General features: G+C 39.5%; 1 protein-coding gene across 2 annotated transcripts in view; it reads right to left on the bottom strand.

Annotated features, from left to right (window-relative positions):
* Positions 1–23,781, bottom strand: part of UHRF2 (ubiquitin-like with PHD and ring finger domains 2, E3 ubiquitin protein ligase) — a 90,258-nt gene that overhangs the window by 28,199 nt on the left and 38,278 nt on the right. For both annotated transcript variants that reach the window (XM_014953937.1, XM_014953938.1), the window contains exons 5-6: positions 9,014–9,123; positions 936–1,122 (exon numbers count right to left, since the gene is read on the bottom strand). In XM_014953937.1, coding sequence (XP_014809423.1) covers positions 936–1,122; positions 9,014–9,123 — 297 coding nt within the window. The remainder of the gene's footprint in view (positions 1–935; positions 1,123–9,013; positions 9,124–23,781) is intronic.

The raw sequence follows: 23,781 nt of genomic DNA, 5'->3' as shown, positions 1-23,781 counted from the left end.
AAACACACAGACCATTAAGCATGGACCAATAAACAAACCTAATATGGCATCCACTATGGTATAGGAAATTATTTATTTTCAGAGAATGTTAAAACTTCCAAAGCACTCACACAGATTTTACATAAAATTTAATCACAAGGTCCAAAGAGATTCCATAAAATGTATCCATAGACATCTTAGATATTTATTGATGTCTATGTAATGTAAAAATTTCTTAGAATAAAGTCCTATTTAATACTCATTTATAAAGAGGATTAGCTTCCCATCTAAGTCACAGGCAGGTGATAAATATGAACAGTGTAAATTGTAGATCACTAAAAAGACAAAAAATGGTACAGAACCCAAGATAATTTAATGGGCTGCTAATGGGTCCATGCAGATTCACTTCAAAATACAGTTATCATCATTTAACAATGCCGGTTAGCTTGGTTTTCCTACTGGTAGAACCAGAGACAGAGGAAATGACAGGTATCAAGGTGGTGGTCTTCCCACAGTAGGAGAAATGAATGGAGTAGAGGCAACAATAGATACATGAAGGGCATAAGGGCAGCAACAGGGACATAGGATGAAGAGAAAGAGAAGGGTGAGTGTAAGAGAACAGTTCAAGCAGTGAAGCTTGAACAAAAATAAAAGGCTGGGAAACAACCACTGTTGATAAATGCAATCAGATCAGATAATGTCGCAGAAGGTCATAATGAATAAAATGAACATACCAGTTTTGAAACTGCACAATGGTCATTAAAGCTACTAATCCTTTGTCAACGGATTTGAAAGAATTACCTTGACAAAAAACTTAAGGTTTATATTAAGTAGATGGATGAAAAACACAGCAGTATAAAAATTCTTCAGCATTCTCTCTCATGAGGTACAAGTAACAAAATAGTACCATGTATAGAATGGCAATATAGGTAAGTAAATCATCCTTGTATATTTACCAGTCCTCATCTTCTGGTATCTTGCTTAAGGGAGGGTTCAGGCAGTATATATGATAAGCCATATTACATTCATCACACAGGAGTTGCATGTGAGCATCCTGTTTTCCACCACACAAATAACATGAACAAAAACGGCACTCCTTCTCTGGATCAGCCCTACAGTGCTTGCATTCAGGGCCACTTTTTCCTGTCAAAAACAAAACAAAAGTCAAATGCCATGTATCTTAGAAAAGTACAGCAAAAAATTATTTCTGCCCATGAACACTGCCCTCTTGAAAATGCTTTTCTCCTAGAATTAAATATTTGACTATCTAGGATAAAGGGATTTTTTTCTGCTGTATAAACAAGCAGTAAAGAAAATGACTAAGCAGCAGCATCTCTTATTTTCTCCCCTCCCGTTTCCAACATGCCACCTGCACACTCTCCCTACAGATGGAGCCTTTCACAATCTCTAGCTGGAGTCTTCTTAAATAGAGCCATGAAGAAATTCCGATTAGGTAACTAGTAACAGTCAAAGGAAGATGAAACCACAATCTGGAACAGTTCTCTTCCCCTGAAATTAAATTTACAGTTGGATAGAAGAATTAGGAGTCTGACACCACAGACAACCCCAAAACACCAGTTGTTTCATAGCAGCAGTCAAGTTCACACACAAAGAAACACTAACTTTCTGTTTCATCTCGCTTGGAAATTCAGACCCATGAAGCAAAACCATTGGCATTGACTCCTCAACCAGAGAAAAAAAAATTGTTTTTATACAAGCAAGAGATAAAACAAAAAGAAAATATTTAGTAGCCTAAACTAGATATGAAAGAGGAAAGGGAAGAAACACTGAATACTTGTAGCAGCATAAACATTTACATGAGAAATGTTTGAAACAAGTTTGAAACAAGAAGGTCCAGAGAAATAAGATCAGACTTCAGAAGAGAACTTAATAGCTCAAAGAATTCCAACATTAAAATTAAAAAAACCCCATGTATATGTTCTGTGCGAAAGTCTTCTAGAAACGCCACAGAAATGAATTCGAGCTTAAGCTAGTCTAAATACAATAATTAATAAAATAGTTCCAAATGTCTGGAAATAGTATTTCATCTGAAAGAAGTAGTTGGCTTTGAATCAGAAGACAAGGAAGACTATTTGAGAGTGTGGAGTTGGAAGTAGGAAGCCGGAGAATCTAGTAGCCTGAGATAAAAGAACATTTTTCTTAAAGTTTAGAATGGGCCAGAAAAAGTTATTTTGAGTACCACTCTGGAAGAAAAAAAAAATAAGCACAGCTTACAGAAGTTCAGAAACTGAAGGAGCTGGAATATCAACACTTGGAAGAAATGTTCTTGTAAGTCCGCAAGCAAACTACCTGAACCATTTGATAATGCCTATTCAAAAGGGCAATTGGCCTGGAAGGACAGTGTAATAAGGACAGATAAACTTATCCTTGTCATAACCTCTGCCAAAAGTACCCAAAAGGCATTAGTCGTACAAAAAATAACACTTTCATTCTCTGGGACAAAACCTTCCTGAGTATGTCCATGATGTCACAAGCAAGTTCATTAATAAGGAATTTGAAGAGCAATCCCACTACAAAAATGAAAACAAACTACTCCTGCAAATCCCCCTACAGCCCTTCAGAGACAGCATAAACATCATATCCTTCCACAACTGCTAAACAGAGAGAACACGAGACAACAAGAAAAGGGCACAAGCAAAAAATCATAATATTTAAGAAAGCACTGCCTATTCCCATGAAAGATTTAACCCTTAGGAAAACACAGATTATTCTTTTTCATACTGCTGCCTGATACATTTTTAGTGGAGACTAGAATTTTTCAAACCCCATACACAACTACTGAATTTCACTGAATTTCACTGAATTTCTAGAGTTGGAAGGGACCATAGAGATCATCTAGTCCAACTCCCCTGCTGAAGCAGGATTGCCTAGAGCTAGAGCATGTTACTCAGGACTACATCCAGGCGGGTTTTGAAAATCTCCAAAGAAGGGGACTCCACAACCTCCCTGGGCAGCCTGTTCCAGGGTTCCGTCACCCTCACCGTGAAGAAGTTTCTCCTCATATTTGAGTGGAACCTCTTATGTTCCAACTTGTGCCCGTTGCCCCTCGTCCTCTCGGTGGGAACCACTGAAAAGAGTCTGGCTCCCTCCTCCTTCAACCCTCCCTTGAGATACTTGTAGGCGTTGATAAGGTCTCCCCTCAGCCTTCTCTTCTCCAGACTAAAGAGTCCCAGCTCTCTCAGTCTCTCCTCATAAGGGAGATGCTCCAATCCCTGAATCATCTTTGTAGCCCTACGCTGGACTCTTTCTAGTAGTTCCCTGTCCCTCTTGAACTGGGGAGCCCAGAACTGGACACAGTACTCCAGTTGTGGCCTCACCAGTGCAGAGTAGAGGGGGAGAATGACTTCCCTTGACCTGCTGGCTACACTCTTCCCTATACAACCCAAGATACCATTGGCCTTCCTGGCCGCAAGAGCACACTGTTTACTCATTGCCATTTTACTGTCCACCAGGACCCCTAGATCTTTCTCTTCAGTAGTTGCCTCTAGCGGGTCCACCCCTAACCTGTATTGGTGCCTGACATTCTTCTTCCCCAGGTGCAGGACCCTACACTTTTCCCTGTTGAACCTCATGAGGTTCTTCTTTGCCCAGCCCTCCAGCCTGTCCAAGTCTCGCTGGATGGCAGCACAGCCCTCCGGGGTGTCAGCCACTCCTCCCAGTTTGGTATCATCAGCAAACTTGCTGAGGATACACTCTGTCCCCTCGTCCAGGTCACTGATGAATATATTAAACAGCACGGGTCCAAGTATTGACCCCTGGGGGACTCCACTGGTTACAGGCTTCCAACTTGAACCTGCTCCATTAATAATTACCCTTTGGGTCCTGTCACACAGCCAGTTCTCAATCCACCTCACTGTCCCCTCATCCAGCCCATACTGCCTCAGTTTCCCAATGAGGATGTTATGGGAGACAGTGTCAAAAGCCTTGCTGAAGTCAAGGTAGATGACATCTGCTGCCCTCCCCTCATCCAACCAACCGGTTATGGCATCATAGAAGGCTATCAGATTGGTCATACATGATTTACCCTTGGTAAACCCGTGTTGCCCACTTCCAATAACCCCCCACTCTTCAACTTGTTTGGAGATGACATCTAGTATGAGTCTCTCCATCACCCCTAGCACAAGAGAACAATATTCAAGGACCAGCTTACATACTCTCTCAGCTTTATTTTTCAGTTTTTCTTCACAATGAGTCACTACCTAAGTTGCTGCCTTCAGTGGCTATATAGCCTGTAAGTTAGTTTGCTTGGATAACATAAGCAATCAAAGTAAGTATTTCTTTCAGCAGCTGATTCTTCAACAGAAAGATGAGGTGGATCCCTGATGCATCCAGAGGAGTTCCAGATACATTTACACTTTCCTAAGCATACTGAGAAGTAAAGGAAAGGCTATGGGTTTGTAGAAATCCAGCCCCTTCCTGCTGAGGAAAAAATTGCCCTCCCAACTGAACAGACTTTACAGAAAATTTGAAAGAGCAGTATGTAATGTCTGTGAGAGAAACTTCAGACTGAAAGTCTTGTAAGAAAGGGGGACTGGAATGCCAAGTGCTGTGTGTATCTGCAGTCTTTCTGGAGGACCTTGAAGAATACTTCTATCTTGAAAGGTGGAAGCAACGGGACTTAGAGAGGAAAGGGGAAGGAGTTTTGAGTAACAAAGAAGAGTCAGGGGCTGCTGATGTATTAGGAACCAACAGGGAAACACCTGTGAAATGCCTCAAAGGAATTATGGCTTTTTCCTCTAAAAAGGTGACACAGTCGATAGCCCACCTGAAATGTCACTACACCAACGCATGCAGCACGTATAACAAACAGGAGGAATTAGAAGCGGCTCCACAGATGGAAAGCCATGATCTAATCACCATCACTGGAACCAGGTGGGATGAATCCCATGACTGGAGTGCTGGAACTGAAGGAGGGGTGGGCAATTTGCACACATTTGATGGACTGATTGCACAGAGCTGTCTTTGAAAAACAGTGATGAACAGGTTAAGAGCTTATGGGTAAAAATCCAAGTCAACAAAGGAAACGTCATGGATGGTGCTTACCACCCACCACCCCAGCAAGAGGACCCTGTTGATGAAGTGTTCTTACTTCGACTACAGGAAGTATGACGCTTGCAGGCTCTGATCCAGCTGGGGAACTTCAGTCACCCTGACATCTGCTGGAAAAGCAGCACAGCAAGCTGTAAGCAGTCCAGGAGGCCCTTGGAGAGCATTAAGGAGAATTTCTTAATCCAAGTGATACACAGCCCAATCAGAGGAGAAGCATTACTGGGCCAGTTGCCTACCAACAGAGAGGAACTAATTATAGAGGTCAAGATGTCTGGCAGCCTGGGCTGAAGTTACCATGCACTCATGAAATTCAGTCTTCAGGGATACGCACCAGGTAAAGAGTAAAGTCAAGATCTTGAACTTCAGGAGAGTGAACTTCCATTTGTTTAGGTAATTACAGCATGGGACCTCCTGGGAAACCGCCCTCAGGGCTAAAGTAGAAGAACAGAGCTAGCAGCTCTTTAAGGACATTTTTCCTACAACAGGAGAGATCTCAGTTCTCATGTGTAAGCGATCACGCAAGAAGGGTGGGACATCAGCATGGCTGAGTAAGGACCTCCTGGTCAAACTGAAGTGTAAGAAGGGAAATGCACAGACAGGAAGCAGGGACATGTATCCTGAAAAGAATATAGGGATGCTGCCTGGATGTGTAGGGATGGGAATAAGAAAGCTAAGGCACAGCTGGAGCTGGATTTGGCAAGGGATGCAAAGAATAGTAATGGCTTCTACAGGTACCTTGCTCAGAAAAGGAAACTTAAAGAAAATGTACCCGTCCCCCATCCACCTCACTGCCCCCATAAATGAGACGGAACTATTGAGAACCAATATGGGGAAGGCTGAAGAAGGCAGCAAATTTTTGGCCTCAGTTTTCACTCTCCTCACATCTCTTAAGTCCCTAAATTTCAAGGCAGTGACTAGGGGAGCAAAGCCCCTCCCACTGTAAAAGATCAGGTTTGTGACCACCTGAGGAACCTGAACATACATAAGTCTATGGTACCTGACAAGATGCATCCCAGAGACCTGAGGGAATTGTCTTATGTAGTTGCTAAGCCACTCTCCATCATATCTGAAAAGTCATGGCAGTCAGGGAAAGGCCCCACTGACTACAGGAAAAAGCATATTGAACCTTTCTTTAAAAAAGGCAAAAGGAAAACCCTGGGAATTATTGACCAGTCAGCTTCACCTCAGTGCTCAGTAAGACCATAGAACAGACTCCTGGAAAACACGTTGAAGTATATGGAAGACAGGGAGGTACTTAAAGACAGCCAACATGGCTTCACCAAGGGCCAATCATGCCTGAAGAATTGCCCTCTACAATGGACTGAATGCATCAGTGGACAAGGGAGGAACTACAGATGTCATCTGCCTGGGCTCCTATAAAGCCTTTGATGCAGTCCCCCACAATATTCTTCCTGCTAAATTGGAGAGATATGGGTTTGATGGATGAACTATTAGGTAGGTAGATAAGGACTTGGCTGGATGACCACATCCAACAAGCGGATGGTCCACATTCAATGGCTCAACGTCCAAGTGGAAACCAGTAACAAGCAGTGTCCCTCAAAAGTCCACAATGGGAACTATACTACTTAATATCTTCATCAATGATATAGATAGTCATTGATTGGTTATCAATGGTTGAAAAAATTTAGTTATGAGCCAGCAATGTGCCCTTGCAGCTCAGAAAGCCAATCATACCCTGGGCTGCCTAAAAAGAAGTGTGGCCAGCAAATCAAGGGAGGGGATTCAGTTAAACAATACCTGGAGTTTTCAACTTTCCTCAGTACACAAACAAATTACAAACTGTCATTTTCATGACATGACTTTAATTTTTCACATTTCTGCTTTAACCATACTGTAAGTCAAATGCCCTGCTTATATCTGCACTATTGGTCACATGAAGACAAGTCTGTTCACCCCTACCAACACTAACTAAAGTTGCATGTACCATTTCATGTTCTCTCTTCTTCGGTGGGAAGAGTTACCTGATATTTATAGCACAAATTTGTATTCTGATGGAAGTAATATAGGTTGATATACAGGTCTTACTTCCATTTTGCATATAAATATTTGCAATAGATTTGCAAATATGTAACTTCCAAGTTTTCTACTTTTCTGGTAGGATTAGTTCTACTTTTTTCCTGGGCTGCAGAATTCAGATTTTCATTAAATAATCTGAAAATAGCTACCTTATTTTTAACTGTAAATGCTAAATTTAATGTTTACATTTTTATGTAATTCATACGTGTAAAACCTAACTTACATATGGTCATGTATTGTTGTTTATAGTGTGAACACATTATGTTTGACTGTTTTCAAAGCAGGCATTCTATCTTCTGGAAAGCACATGTAGCTGTAAAAAACACAGCCAGGGTATGTTCTGATTGTGCTTACAACAATCCCATAGAATATTTAAGGCAAATTAATTCTTTGAATTTCATCCAACATTGTTCTAACAAAAGTCTGCAGCTTTTCATAGCATATAAGCCATGGTAGCTGTGTGCATTTATAGGTATATGCATATATGTTTTAAAATTTTAAATACAAAGTGTGAATAGGGATGTAAGTTCAGTCCAGCCGTACAGGGTATACTGCTTACGGCATACAGCTCAACTGATGTGCACTCTGCATAAGTGAACAAAGGCAAGACAGCTTACCAAAAAAATCAGAATCACATGAACAGAAGAAATGAAAAGGGCAGTGTGGTGAGAAAGTTGGCATCAGGAAAAAGAGCAGTTCAAAACAAGAAATAAGGCTAAATTGCCAGATTGATTAAGTTTTAAGGGTTACAATTTTAAAGATTATATGTCTGTGTCACATTTATTTATGAAGATTTGTAAATGATATCCTGAAATGAATAAAGTTGGGACCAGGAACAGAATGAAACAAAACAGATACCTCTACACAGAGTAGTTTAAGCAAAGAGGTTACAAACAGCGAAATAGCTGTTAAAACAGGAGGGAAAAAGCTGTAATTTAAAGAGCTTGACTTTGAAACAATAGAGGTGCCAATCAGTGTACAAAATACAGAATAGTGAGGCTGCACCTCAAACACTTTCAGCTTTGGGCCCCTCATGACAAGAAAGACATTGAGGTGCTGGAGTGTGTCCATAGAAGGGCAATGAAGCTGGTGAAGGGTCTAGAGCACAAGTCTTATGAGGAGCGGCTGAGGAAGCTGGGGTTGTTCAGCCTGGAGAAAAGCTTATAACTCTCTGCAACTACCTGAAAAGAGGCTGAAGAGAAAAGCTTATAACTCTCTGCAACTACCTGAAAAGAGGTTGAAAAGAGATGAAGGGTCCTTCTCTTCTCCCAAGTAACAAGTAATAGGACAAGAGGAAATTACCTCAAGTTGTGCCAGGGGAAGTTTAGATTGGATATTAGGAAAAACTTCTTCACCAAAAAAGAGTTGTCAAGCATTGGAACAGGCTGCCCAAGGAATTGGTTGAATCACCCTGGGTGTGATTTAAATATCCTTTTAAATACCCCTGGAGGTATTTAAAAGATGTGGTACGTAGGGACATGGTTTAATAGTAAGCCTGGCAGTGATAGGTTTACCATTAGCCTCGATCTTAAGGATCTTTTCCAGCCTAAATGATTCTATGATTAATCTATAGTCATGTCACATCAAATGTTGCCATTGTAGATAATTTTGCAGAGTCAGCAATAAACATTCACTTCCTTAACACACATAATTTTAAAAACTCATTCAGCGCAGTTCATTTAGAATGTTATCAGCTGTTCCCCTTTTTACTTATTACTGGTAGCAGTAAGATGTTACTAGTTTCCAACTGTAAATAATAGAGCCACCTTACTGTAAATATACTTTTAGAACAGAAATCTAAAAAGAATTCTATGTTATTACTTTCCTGAACACACAAAACAATTATTATTACTTCTGGATGCTGATCCTTCTACTTTTAAAAAGAAACATAACTCAATTTGTACTTCAAATAATAAAAAAAGCATACTTTTGAAATCTCCATCCCCAAATGTCAATGGATACGCTCCTGGCTTTTCAATCTTGTACATTTCCTCTATAAAAAGGATTTTACAATCATTTATTGTGTCTTCTGGGCCTCTGAAAAACAAGAATAAAAAGTACATTCAACTTAGTTCCTCAGATCTAGATTCTGTACTTCATGAATGCAAAGCAATGAGATAAAGCTACCTAGCACCTTTTTTCCATCACTGATAGGACACTTTATTTCAACTCACACACAAAATTCAGTCTAGTACTGTAACTTCTAAGAAAACCAAAACACATACTTAATGCTTGCATAACTAAAAGACTACTCCACTACCCTCAGACTACCTGGCAGCTGAGTATATCCTTATTGAGAGCCAACCATAACTTTCTAATTCTATTTCTAAAACACAAAAATGTTTTGAGTTTTTCTGGCTGAACACAGCAGACCAGACAAAATCATATCCTCTCAAATACAACATATACATTATAAAAGTATAGAGTCAGAAACGAATCAGAAACATGACATGTAAGACACAATAACAGATGCTACTTGGAACCCACAGAGTAAGAAAAGCAATAGAAAGCTTCAAAAGCTGTTCTATGACTTCCAAATGTTTTGGAAACCTAAAATCCATCCCTGTGAAGACACATAACAATACTGAATTATGTACTGTGAGTAGTCCTATTTATGTCAGGTTTCAGCGCAAAATCAGTTCACCATATCTCAGTGATGAGTAACAAATACTCCACAACTCCACAACACTAATACAGAAAGAATTCTAGAGAAGGATTAGGAAATAATAAACGTAAAGGCTTTCACCTCCTCTTATTATAATCTCTTTGTATTTCCTAAAATTCTAATTCAAATGTAAACATATCTAGGAAGAAAAGGCCATGAAGAACACAAACAGTTTTAAAACACTGCCTTTTCTTCCCCCCTCAGCATGATATTGTGCCTTCTTCAAGTGCCTGTTCTAAGACTTTCAATTTCCTACTTAATCTAGAAATAAGCAGGAATTTTCAGTATAAACGGTATTGGAAGTATTAATTACTGAACATAAGCCTCACTGATTTAATTGAATCAGATGTCTCATTACCGATTTCAGAATTGAGCAGTTTGACATGACAAAAAGGAGTTGACTAGCTAGAGAACTTTATTTCTTGCAGGGTAAGACCCAGCTATTAAAAAAGAAAAACAAAAATCTAAAGGAGAGTACGATTTGTTGTACTTCTTTCTTCTTCAAAAGTTACTTTAATTCTGCTGCACTGCTGCAGTCCCTGTTTTGGTTCTCGAAAAACACTTCAAAATCTGAAACTACACAAGCAACTAAATGAACAGAGATCACAAATTACCATAGCTTGAATTATTGAGATTATAAAATTAACATTTACCAAGACTGTGATGTTTGTAGTTAAAATGTCCAGTGAGCATCCTGCAACACAAGAAATAAAATAGGTATTTTTTTCTTTCCTATATAGACATCAGATGTGCTGGACATAATAGAGTAGTAGCAGCACACAGCCTAATTCCAAGTTAGGAAAGAGTGAAGATTATCCAGTTTTCTGAAGGCTTTATTATGAATGAAAAAACAAACTGCAGTATTGGTTACTGTTCAGTATTTGAAGGAGGTTGGGAAAGATTCTGCTAAGCATAGCTGAAGTGTACTGCAACCCTACAAGTGTCTCTTCAGAAGAAGGGATATAATGAAAATTAATAACTGTAAGGATAATGCTTAAATATTGCCACACTGGAGACCATATTCCAGGCAAAGACCACCAGGAAGTTAAAATGCTATTGTCTTTCTAATATTTAGAGTGTAGAAAGGCCCAAGAAGATGTCCGAATCAGGTGAACAAGTCTTCTAACCCCTATCTGTAGGATATCTGGAAGAAACAATCACAGGGGTGACTTGAAAATCCTTTTGAAGGAAGTCAGCCTGCTGGCATTTCCCTATAAAAAGATAGAGACTGCAAAACTAAATCAAACTATAAACAGATAGGGAAACAAGACATTAGGCCCCTATTAAATACAGATAACTGCAATAATGGAACACTGCCACAAACACCAGGTCTGGGATCTGTTCTTCCACACTCTACGTCTTTAGCTGCTCTCACCACTTCCCTTGTGCTGTCTCCAGTTCTTGGACTCTGCCACATGCTGACTTAACCACGGCAGAAAAAAACTAAGCCAGGAAAAAACCCACAGGCAACAAAACACATTCTTGGTGGCTCTGAGCACTACAGTGTTTAGGTCTCCATGGAAATGCAGTTGAGAGGACACAAACTTGAACACAGGAAGTTCCATCTAAACATGAGGAGGAACTTCTTTACTTTGAGGGTGGCAGAGCCCTGGAAGAGGCTGCCCAGAGAGGTGGTGGAGTCTCCGTCTCTGAAGACATTCAAAACCCGCCTGGACACATTCCTGTGCAACCTGCTCTTGGTGGACCTGCTCTGGGACAGGGGTTGGACTAGATGATCTCTTGATTGACTATAATTTTCTTCTAAGTGTACCAACAGCTGTTTACTTTGGCATCTGTATTTATTTTGACCCTTTTTCTTCCCTGAAGTTTTCAAAGGGAAAATATTCCCAATTGTTGGTCATATGCATAAACAGAAAATGCTATATAACAGAAAATTCTAAGATCTGGGTTATTTTAACAGAACATACAAACGCTACATCAATTAACTACATCCACCAACAGAGAACTGCTTGTTTTCCTGACAAGTAAAATAATGTCTTTAAGATAATCTTCATTTGCACACTAGGGGGCATTACTTAAAAGCAGTTCTGGCCATTGTTGGTAACATGTCTCAGATTTATTTAGGTTTCCTTAGAGTGCAGTGAATATAGGAAGTCTGTTTTTCTGTACCTCAATCTGGATGAGGCTGCATGGTCCAACCACCCACACTAGAATGCTGGACACCAGCTTCTGTTATAACAAAGTATGCCTCTGACAACCTAAGATTATGAAGATACTTCCAATCTGTGAATAGCTACAGCACGTAAATTCCTCCAGCTGTTACCAAAACTGCAGCTCTACTTAGGCCATAATTTCCAGGTTTGATTTAAAGTGAACTATTTAACTAGAAAACTAAAAAGTGACAGAAGAGCGCTCCGACTACCTCTTAAAAGGACTGTGGGTGCCAGTACACCTCTGCAGAAAAGGTGAGAGCAGAAGCCTCTCTTTTCTGTGGTAGCATGCAAAGACACTTTGAATTATCTACAACACATATCCACTAATTCACAGGCATAAAAGCACTGTACATTCAAATAGAGAGAGGACAAACTGCAAATATAATCTCTGGCAGGAAAACTGAATGAACAAATACAGGCTGAGCTTCCCAAAGCATCAAGGTCTCTTTCTTTATTTTCTATACCTTGGAGAGTGTTCTCTTAACTGTCCTACACTTTCTATTAGTCCAAGATTTTTTAAAGGTTTTTAAAAAAAAAAAAAAACACCAAACAAACAAACAACAAAACAAATTTTAATACACTCATTAATACTATAAAGCTAGTTATGCAAGAACCTTCCTTAGTTATAACACTGCTTGCCTGTCTATCCAGCTAGATTCCTCTAGGACTTATTTCTAACATAACTCAAAAGCAGTGAATCTATTTAAAAATCAAAATATAGAATTATGTCTTTTTTTACCTAAGTAACATGAAGTTTTATATTCATATAGAAATACTTGTATTGGTGTGTATATCAGTATGACTAAAAAGAAAAAGATGAAAAATAAACAAGCACACCTTAAACAGATCTGTATGGAAAAGCCAAAATAGTCATAGCAGTTGAATAATTTGCCGAATATTAGTAAGCATACCGCTCCAATGTGCATCCACAGAAAATCTGAAGCTTAACCTAAATTAAAATCTTACCAAGAATCAATAGTGACAGCCTCAAGTTAGCAGCTTTGACAAGACTCTACCCATGCCATGGGATATAAAGATATTCTCAAACTCCAGTGCACTTCCGACAAATATCAACATATTTGCAGAGCATATTTTTCCCCATTTTTTGCATCTTGCAAATCTTCAATGTGTATGCAGTCTAAATATGCTATCCCTACTATGACCAAAACTGCACCTAGGAAAAACTTGCAACATTTCCTCCCCTCTCCCTACACTTCCTTATTGTTTAGAGCTGTTTTACTTTAATTTACCCTCTTTTCAACTGCATTTTCTCCAGAAATTTAGGAAGTAGTTGTTTTAAAAAAAAAAAAAAAAGCCCTTTTCTTTACATTCTGTGCATACAGCCTTTAGACAAGATGGAAGGTAACAGAACACCATAAAACTGTAGTCACACATCTAGAGACACTTGTGTTGCTGCTATCCGTATCTTTCAGAAACAAGCCAAACCTGAGCTCAGTAGAATATTCATTAGGAGTAAATTCCACTGCTGACATTTCAACTATTAAAATAACTTTTAACTACACTGATTATCACATTGTTTCCTTGAAAGACACCACTAAAAGATATGTAAATTGGTTCACTGGTGCTACCACCACAGCAAAAAGTTTTTGCAAAGTATGCAGAAGCATGGATTTTTATCAATCTTATTACAAAAAAAATCACATGTATATTATCTCAACCTCAAAGTGCTGAAGCACAACCTTTTTTTTTTCATATAGCTGGTTAAATAAAACAACTCCTGTAATTAATGCTAGAAAACACAGAAATCTCAAAATAAAAAAAATTAATTCAGTTACATGGAGGTAACAATTGTTAAAAACATACTTTTCTCTCATAGCACCGCAATCCTACTGACGTAAGCAGTATTATTCCTGTATCTAGATGGAGCTTATAAAATAGACAGAATTCATCATTTCTGTACCACATACTAGGTCATGGTAGACATTCTTTCTCTTTTGGATGCCTCCTGTATTTTTCCTTTTGGGATACGGGCATTCAGAAAGTAACTTTCAGACTAAGTTTTTCCTAAAAGATAGCCAATATTTGAACCAGAGTAAACATTTTGTTTTCCACTATGAGTTACAGCAGGAGCAAGCAAATACTATAAAATAACTTTACAAAGCTGGTATGTTCCAATAAATGCCACAGCTACATATATGGAACTACAGAGGAAGATCAACTACCATTGTGACAAATGATGGCTAGTAATAAATGGTTAAGCCTTACCAAAGCTAACAATCTCTGCTCAGCTAGTTAGTTGCTCTTAAAAGACTAATTCCTCTGCCACATTAGACATACAATAGGTTGAGTAATGATAAGTCAACACATCATTTGTCTAAAAAAATCATGGTTTTCTAACAAAATTGTGGTTAAATTACTGTCAAATATACACAGGAAATATCACCTTTCTTCATTTCTTCACCTTATCACACAATACGCGAGATTAAGAAAAAAAATCTTGAGTTATACATTACCCATGGTAAGCAGGACTACATTTCTATTTCATGTAAGTACACTAAATCCTTTAAAGAAATTAAATCCCAAAACAGAGCCAGACCCTTCAATACAACAGAATTCCTAACATAAGCTTTCCTGATAGGTTAGCCATAAACAGATAGAAATCTTCAGTTGAACCTTCTTACAGCTGAACTTTTATTCCCTCCCCTCGCCCCGTCTTTTTTTTTTTTTTTTTTTAACCCTTCAGGTTGCCAAACAATCTAGACATACATAATCACAGCTGAGTAGAATTATGACAACTGGGCATTATCCTGGATATTTCAAAGGTCAACTTTCAAGAAAATAAAAGCTGCTAGATGACAATTAGCGCACTGTGAAAACTTTATCAGCTCTTGTGGTCTGAGAGAATCAGCTACAATTGCCAGATCCCTCCCTGGAATTTTCTGGTTCTATCACTTTATCATACTGAAATTCAAAGAAAAATATTTCAACACACACTAAGAGTCAAAATACAATGCTGAATAAAAGCAGGGGAACATTCACCAATGAAAAAACACACACATTATATTCACACAAAGAATCATAAAGAAAAGTGTCTAACAACAATTTATCTTTAGGCATCCTAAGAGCAAAACCTTACTCACACTAAGTCACATTTACCACAGGCAACTAATTCATTTGTCAGCTTCTGTGGTTACTGTCAAAGGGTGTTGTCCAGGTCACCAGAGAAACAGCCACAATCAGAATAAAACCTAACTGAACATGATGTTGGCTATGTTCTCCAAATGTACGGATTCAGTTAACAAACAATATAAAAATCAAAACAGGACCAAATTTACTATCACTTTCAGTATTTATCTTCTCATATGCCCTACTTTGTTTACATCCCATTTATGATCAATCAGCCTCTATTCTGCTTTTTCAAAGCTTTCAGCAGCAACTCTATTTTCTCCCACATCATACAACAGTTGGATAACTTTTTAAGAAATATGCAAACAATCTTTTCAATATTACCATTCAAAATGCTTGTTAGAATTTTTACAATCATGCCCTTAGAAGCAGCTGAGCTGTTAGAATTCACGTCTAGTGTATGTATGAAAAGCATTACATTGCATCTTTACACTTGGTGCTTTCACTTTTAACAGCTGCACGAACTTGTATCCTGACTTACTCAATACACACTTTTAAAGTGAGGACTGTTTTTCAAACACATTTCTTTGCTTTTGAAACAAGAGCTCCTGAAATAAGGTGACAAACAACTCTTTATCAACTTTTATTACAAAAATATCAAATTATAAATATGTTAAAATCATTAGGCTAGAGAATAAAGTATGTGATATTGTAACAAATAATCTCATCTACTCTCAAAAAACAGAACTATGTTGTGATGTTCACTTCAATATATTGACTCTAAGCCACTATCAGCCAAAAGCATGTTTTGAAACTAAAGCAGATGCATGTAACAGCGTGCATATTTGAAAAGATAGCCACTATCAGCCAAAAGCATGTTTTGAAATTAAAGCAGATACATGTAACAGCGTGCATATTTGAAAAAAAAAAAAAAATTAAGTAGAAAATACCTCAATCTGATTTAAAATATTGCAATATGAAAATTATTACTGGTCACTTTCATTAAACATGAACTATAACTTAGGCTGAACTGTAGTTGCAACAAACTGCACACACACATTATCTAGACAGAATGAAACAAAGGCTAAAACATACCCGATAAAACAATTAGATCCTCAGCAAACATAACTAGAGATTTGATTTTAAACAGGCTTGTCTTAAAGGTAACTTACAAAATCTTCCCACACGAAGACAGCACATTATATTGATAATTTGACCAAATTCTGCTAGGTTGCACTGAATGATATAGGGATTCTTTTATTTCGTATTGCATGTAAGCAGAAAAAAAGACAGTATTTTCAAGATTTTCTCAGAACATTCCATACCCATTTGGTTTATCATGAAAATACAAATCCACAGGTACAAAATGGGACAGTATTAGCTGTGCTTGTAATTCAACTTTATGTGGTTTTATTACACAAGGCACTATAATGATAAAGACACAAGACAACTTTTCAAATATGCAAAGATTTTATTACTATATATAGCACTTAAAAAAAAAAACCAACCAAAACTAAAAAAGACCTATTTCCCAGGGTATGTTGAAGACCTTACCATCAAAACCATCATAAGCTAATATGAATTGTTAAGGCCTGTTAAAAACAAAACCAACCAACCAAAACACACACACTTTCAACTCCCAAGCCTACAAATCTACATTGTGCAAACACACCCAAGCCAGCCAGGGCATTATTTTTTTTATTTTTTATTTTTTTAAAATCTCAGTAGTAGGCATAACGCTTGATATGTTTATAAAACAGTACATTATAGTTCATGGTACCAGACTCTGGAAGCAGAGATTTGGACACAGGGTCTATCCTTCCATCCTTAGCATGGCATCTGTAAAGGAGATGAACATTAGAAAAGCAAGCATAAACTTAGTACCCGAGATAAGAGGAAAGCCACGGAGAGAATAGCAAGTCACATTGTCAGATCCTGGTAATCTATTTACTGTAGTAGGTCAGCTGCAAGACTTTACCCTACAGCACGAAATCCACCAAGGAGACGGAGTAAAAAGCAGCCAAGGAAGATGGCTCCCACCCACCCAGCAGCGACAGCACCTGAGATCTGGCAGTGGCATTGCCATCTGCGGACCTGTCCATGGTCCTGCAGGAGAGCCAATGGTTCCAACTGGGGAGCAGGCACCATCTCCAACCACTACACCTACTCCCTTCTTGAACTCCATCATTAAGTTTGTGGCTGCCACTATCACAATGCTAAATGGGCATCCACAGTTTGCAAATCCAGGTTCAAACCTGCAAATGTCAACCCACTTGACCAAATGCCCATGAAGAACCAGGTAAGAAGAGGTAGTTGAAGACCCACAAAGATGGAACCCCAAAGGCTTCACATATGAAAAAGAAAGCTACAGGAGCTGTGCTTGATTCCACAAAGCATGGTCTAAGATCATTCCACTTCTCCATGTGTTTGCAGATTAATTGCAAGATGCAGAACAATGCAAAGAGTCTGCTCAAGACATCATTCCAGGGGCCTGGACGCGTCAATAGATCTTTTATGCTAGGAAGAGGCAGGGCTACAAACAAGTGATTCTTACTAGAAGAGAATAAAAGTGTCTTCCCGGATTTTACACTATATTACAATTCTAAGCATAGATGCAGCACACATACTTATCATGACACAGTTATAGAAGACCAATCTGTGTACCCAGCTGAATTAAGTGAGAAGCTCAATTAAAAAAAAAAAAAAAAAAAAAAAAAAAACAACAGGAGAAGAGGCCCCCTTCATAACAAAAACTCCCAGGGATACTCTCAGGATGGAAAGGCCTTCCGGAAAACAAAGAACAGCAAAGAAAGAGTCTTGAAAACACTGAAACACAGCTAAGTACTCTGTACAATAATAAAAATAATATTAAGTGAATCAATAAATAAAAAACTTTTAAGGTGCTTTAAAACCAACCAAAACAAACAACCAAAAACCCAACAAACAAAAAAAAAATCCAAGAAAGGGAAAGATCTGAAGGTATCCACCATAAAATAGTAAATGCAAAAATGCAAAGACACAAAGACATTTCCCGTAGAATGCTTCATATCGAACCAAAGGCAAATGAGAATTGCCTGCAAACAAGGCCAAAACCTCATTTCTAGCCCAGAAAGTTAATAATGAATGGATCATCACAGTTTGATAGTACTACTTTAATGAAAGAGCTTGGCATCCAGAGATGCTCCTGTTCAGAATGGGATTAATCTCATCACCATGAATGCCTGAATATAAGAAAGTACACGGTGACCTACAGAGAGAAAAAGTGTTAATTAACTCAGCATTTAGATGGCAGTTGCTCATTTTGGAATGTCTTCATTCCTTGTATTGACCAATTCTCTTCAGACAAATTACATCTGCCATGGTTTAACCCCAGCTGACAGCCAGAACCACACAGCCACTTGTTCACTCCCAATTCAGATGGGGCGAGAATCAGAACAGTAAAAATAAGGAAAAACTCATGGGTTGGAACGGACAGTTTTATAGGAAAAGCAAAAACCACGCACACAAGCAAAGCAAAACATAGAATTCATTCACTGCTTCCCATCAGCAGCCAGGTGTTCAGCCATCTCCAGGAATCAGGACCCCATTACATGTAACGGTTACTTGGGAAGATAAACGCCTTAACTCCAAACATCCTCCCCTTCTTTCTTCTTTCCCCAGCTTTATATACAAAGCGTGACATCATATGGTATGAAAAGCCCTTTGGCCAGCTGTGATCAGCTGTCCTAGTTGTATCCCTTCCCAACTTCTTGTGCCTTCCCAGCCTGCTTGCTGGTGGGGCAGTATAAGGAGCAGAAGAGGCCTTTACTGTCTTAGCAACAACCAAAACCATGAGTACACTATCATCAGTGTTTCTTATCCTAAAACATAGCACTACAACAACTGCTAGCAAAAAAGTGAACTCCACCCCTGCTGAAAGCATGGCACATCAAATATCTGTGCCATGATGTCCTCATGATATTAAATGCTCCACTTAAGTTCCCAATGGATATTGCATAATGGCAATACAGCTTTTCTAGGCCTTATGTGTATGTTTGGAATCTGTGATGGTTCCAATTTATTAATTTTTGTGTAGATATATATATATATATATATATCTCTAAAAATGTTCATAGACTTTTAGGTAAAACTGTTGGACAGATTCCTCAACAAATAAGGAACTGTGCATGGGGTAGGCGAGCAAAGGGCCAGGGGTTATCAGAAGATAAGGAACATAGCAATCAACAAAAAAAAAAAAAGCATAGAAGCAAAATCACTTGAAGCGTAGGCCTGTAAAGAAAGAACTGCCCTTTCTGGGTAATCAGCATAATTTGATGCCTCCCTGAAACACCTATCAATGCATACAGCATGGGGAAGGAACACGAGGAATTTCAGAAGTTTGTGTAATTACTGCAGGTCCATGACCTCACTGGGATCATGGAGACATGGAGGGATAACTTACATGACTGGAGTGCTGTGACAAATGCGTATGGGCTCTTCAGGAAGGACAGGATAGATAGACAGGCAAGGAGGGGGAGTTGCCCCTTATGTGAGGACAGGTCAGAAGCCGGTTGAGAGCTTACAGATCAAGACTAGCAGACAGAACAACACAGGTTCTGTAGCAGTTGCCACGGGTCTGCAGCAGATGCCCACTACAGACCTCCTAATCAGGGATAAGTATATGAGGTATATGAGACCTTCTTCAGACAACTGGAAGAACTTTCATGTTTACAGACATGGTTCCCTCGTTCTCCCAGGGAACTTGAAGCACCCTAATATCTGCTCAAAGGACAACAGAGAACACCGCAAACAACCCAGGAAATTTCTGGAGTGCAGTGATAACAACTTCTTGACACAGGTGATCAAGGAGAGGTGCACTGCTTAGACCTGATACTTACAAACTAGGAAGAATTGGTCATTGGACAATAAAGTCAGGACAGCTTGGCTGCAAGATGGAGTTCAGAATCTTTAGAGAAGGGAGCAAGGTAAAAAGCAAGACAAGGCCAGGCTTCAGGAGAGGAGACACTAATCTCTTCAAAGATCTGCTTGGAAAAATCCCACAGCACACAACCCTGGAGAGAAAAGGGTCCAGTAGAGCCAGCTGATATTCAAGGATCAAGTCCTGCAAGCTCAAGAATGATCTATCACCATACGCAGGAAATCAAAGGCAGCAGGAGGCCTGCATGGATGAGCAAGGAGCTACCAAACTAAACTCAGACATTAAAAAGAAGTATGTAAGAGGTGGAAGCAGAGTCAGCAGACCCAGGGGAGTATGGATTTCCTGTCCAATTGTGCGGGCATAGGGCTGGGAAAGCCAAGGCTCACTTGTATTTGAATCTGGCAAGAGATGTGAAGGGAAACAAGGAAAGATTCTACAACTACTAGAACAGAAAAGGAAAACTAGAGAAAATGTGCGTCCACCGCTAAATACAGTGGGCCCCCTGATGACAATAAACATAGAAAAGGTCAAGGTATAATCAGCACTTTCTTTACCTCAGTGTTTGCTAGTAAGACCTGTGTTTAGGAATCCCAGGTCCAAGACAACAATCTCAAAGAAGCTCTTAGCCTCGGAGGAGGGAGAGTAGGTTATGGAACAGTTAAACTGGACATATATGTCTATGGCGCCTAACAGGTTGTACCCATGAGTGCTAAAGGAGCTGCCTGACCTCTGGTCAAGGCATTTTTGGTCATCTTTGAAAGGTCCTGACAACGGAGACACCTTCCTGAGAACTGAAAGAGAGAAAGCGTCACTAATCTTCAAGTAAACAAATCTGCTGACAGAGGGGTCAGCCTCAACTAAATTTCTGGGAAGGTGCTGAAGCAAATAATCCCAGAAATTATTTCTAGATACAAGGACAAGAAGGTGACTGTGAACTGAGAGCATGGACTTCCAAAGAGGAAATCACGCTTAACTACCCTGAGAGTCTTCTACAATCAGGGGACTTGCTTGGAAGCTGAGAGGAGAGCAGGAGATGTTCATGTCCACTTTAGCAAGGCTTTTGATGCTGTCTCTCACAATATCCTCACACATAAGCTGACCTGATCCTGACATGTAAGTATGGGTTAGTTAAGTGTAAAGAGGACTGAAAACTAGCTGAATCCACAGGATTGTGGCACAAAGTTGGAGGCAAGTTATTAGCACCCAGGGGTTGACCCTGGGGCCAGTACTGTTTATCATCCTCATTATTGACCAGAATGATGGAAACAGAGTGGACTCTCTTCAAGTTCACAGATGATACAGAACCTGGAATAGCTGCGAATGTAACAGATGATATGCCACACTTCAGAATGACCTGCAGAGCTGGACAGAGAGAAACTTCATTATGTTCAACAAAGAGAAATGCAAAGGCATGCACATAGGGAATACTCCACGCACCAGTACATGCCGAGCGCTGACTGGCTGGAGAGCAGCTTGGTAGAAAAAGGACTTGAACTCGAGAACAACAAGCTGACCATAAACCAGCAATGTGCCCTTGTAACCAAAGAAGCTGAACAGCCTCCTGGATTACATTAAGAACACTGCCAGCATGTGAAGGGAAGATGAACATTCCCCACTGCTCAGCACTGGTGAGTCCAAGTCTGGGATCCCCAGGATAAGACAGACATGGACTTACAGGAGTGATTCTAGAAAAGGTCCACAAAAATGATTAAGGGACTAGAGTATCTTTGTATGGCAGTGTTTAGCCTGGAGAAAAGGCTTGTGTGTATAGGGCTCTTACTTGTATGTATTAACAGGGAGCCAGACCCGTGTCACCAGTGCCTTCTGCCAGGACAAAAGGCAAAAGGCACAAACAGAAACACTTGAAATTCCCTCTGACCACACTAAATACATTTTCACAGTGATCATCCAGAGAGGTTGTTGAGTCTCCACCCATAAAGACATTTAAAACCCAACTAGACATGCCCCAGGCAGTCCAACTAACCCTGCAACCTCAAGAGCTCCTTCTATCCTTAATCTCTTAAATGTATACATATACTTCAACACCACTATTTATTTATTTTCATAATGCTTTTCTTAATACTGTGCTCACCACTGTTTTTTTTCCATGCACATTGTTTGCCTTTTTGCACTTGTTTGTTTTATTCCTGTTTTTCCTCTACTGTTTGGAATTACTTTCCTCAGTGGGAACAAACTAAACTTCTACACACTTCTAAAAATCACCCCCTAGAAAGCAAGTCAAAAGACTCCTTAGTTCCAAGTCTGCATGTTTATTAGAGAATGGATACTGTTACAAATACTGAAGATACAGTTTGTGTTCTGGGAAAACAAAGATTTCAAGATGCAACTCAACCCATTCTTCACCTTCAAAAGACAATTTTGTCTTATGGTAATTCTGAAATGGTTATGAAACCCAAAACATTCCAACTTTTAACACTGGTACTTACGCCTTTTTTTTTTTTGGTTAAAGCAATTAATGCTTTAACATAAAACAATTAAGTAATTGAAAAGGTAAGCTATGGAACTGATTTCCTCCCCTCTGGTCTGCCTGCCACTTACCACTGTGCTTCCCAAACAACCTCAGCAGCCCTCTGCTGAATTCACTCTAATTTATGTGTCTCTCTTTTGTGCATTGATGTAGGGCGTGCGTGTGTTTGAGGGTGGGTGGAATCTAGTATTCTTAATGCAGTCTAATTACTGCTTTGTAAAGGGGAATAAATCACTTCCTCCAGTCTTCTGATTATACTCCTTATCATACAGTCTGAATACTGTTAAACCTTCATTACATACTGCTGGCTCATGTTCAGCTTGTGGTCTACCAAGACACAAAGGTCTTTCTCATCAGCTACTTCCCAGCCAGCTAAAGTTGCTGCAAGGGGCTCTGCCTTCCCGGGTGCAAGAAAGTGCTTATCCTTGTTGAATTTCATGAGGTTCTTGGCAGCCCATTCCTCCTGCCTGTTTAGGTCCCTCTGACTGGCACTACTACCCTTGAGTTTCCATCAGTTTGGTGTCTCAACTTGGTAAGAGTGCACTGCGTTGCCACTGCCACACTCTGGCTTAAGATATTGAACAGTACAGGGCCCAGGATACACCACTGCAGTTCCCTGCTTGTTATCACTGCCCAGGTAGCATACAACTCATTAAGCACTGTCTTCTGAGCTTGATCATTAAATCTTACGTTTTTTTAAACCCGTCTACTTGCCCATCCACCCACATCACAACATCCTAATTGGGATAGGATATTATGAGATACAACAAGTTGAAGTAAATCTGTTGCTCTCCTCTTGGCCACAGAGCTAATAATTTTATCATAGAAGGCAGTCAGGCTTGTACGGCATGATTTGCTCTTGAAAAAAATCCACCCTGGCTATTCCAAATCATCTTTAAATGACCAAAGCTTCCAAGAGGACTGTCCTATGGTTTTCCTCACACTGAAATAAGGCCAACAGCCTACTTTGAAGACGTAGGCAACATTTGCCCTTGTCAGTGACCTCCCTGACGTCCATAACTTTTCAAATACAGTACAGAGGAGCATCACTACAACATCAGAGAGTTCCTTTGGCATGCAACTCCTCTGATCCCATAGACTTGCATTGGTCAAGCTCTTGCAAGCACTCCTTGACTCATGCCTCATTCACTGCTGATGACTCTCCTTGAATGGTTTCACTAGGCACAGCTACGAGAGAGCTTATCAGTGAAGACTATGGCAGTAAAGACAACGTCTGCTGATACTGAATCATCTGTTTTTTTCATCAATAGATCTTTATTTTCCTTGTTAAGCCTTCTACTACCAAAGCAGTGGGTAAAAGCTCTCTGTGTTGCCGCTGATGTCTCTTACGAGTGTCAACTCT

This window comes from Calidris pugnax, unplaced genomic scaffold, assembly GCF_001431845.1.
Source record: "Calidris pugnax isolate Ruff unplaced genomic scaffold, ASM143184v1 scaffold178, whole genome shotgun sequence".
Classification (NCBI taxonomy): domain Eukaryota; kingdom Metazoa; phylum Chordata; class Aves; order Charadriiformes; family Scolopacidae; genus Calidris; species Calidris pugnax.
Note: the sequence above shows the minus strand (reverse complement) of the source record. Positions and strands in the feature narration are given on the sequence as shown.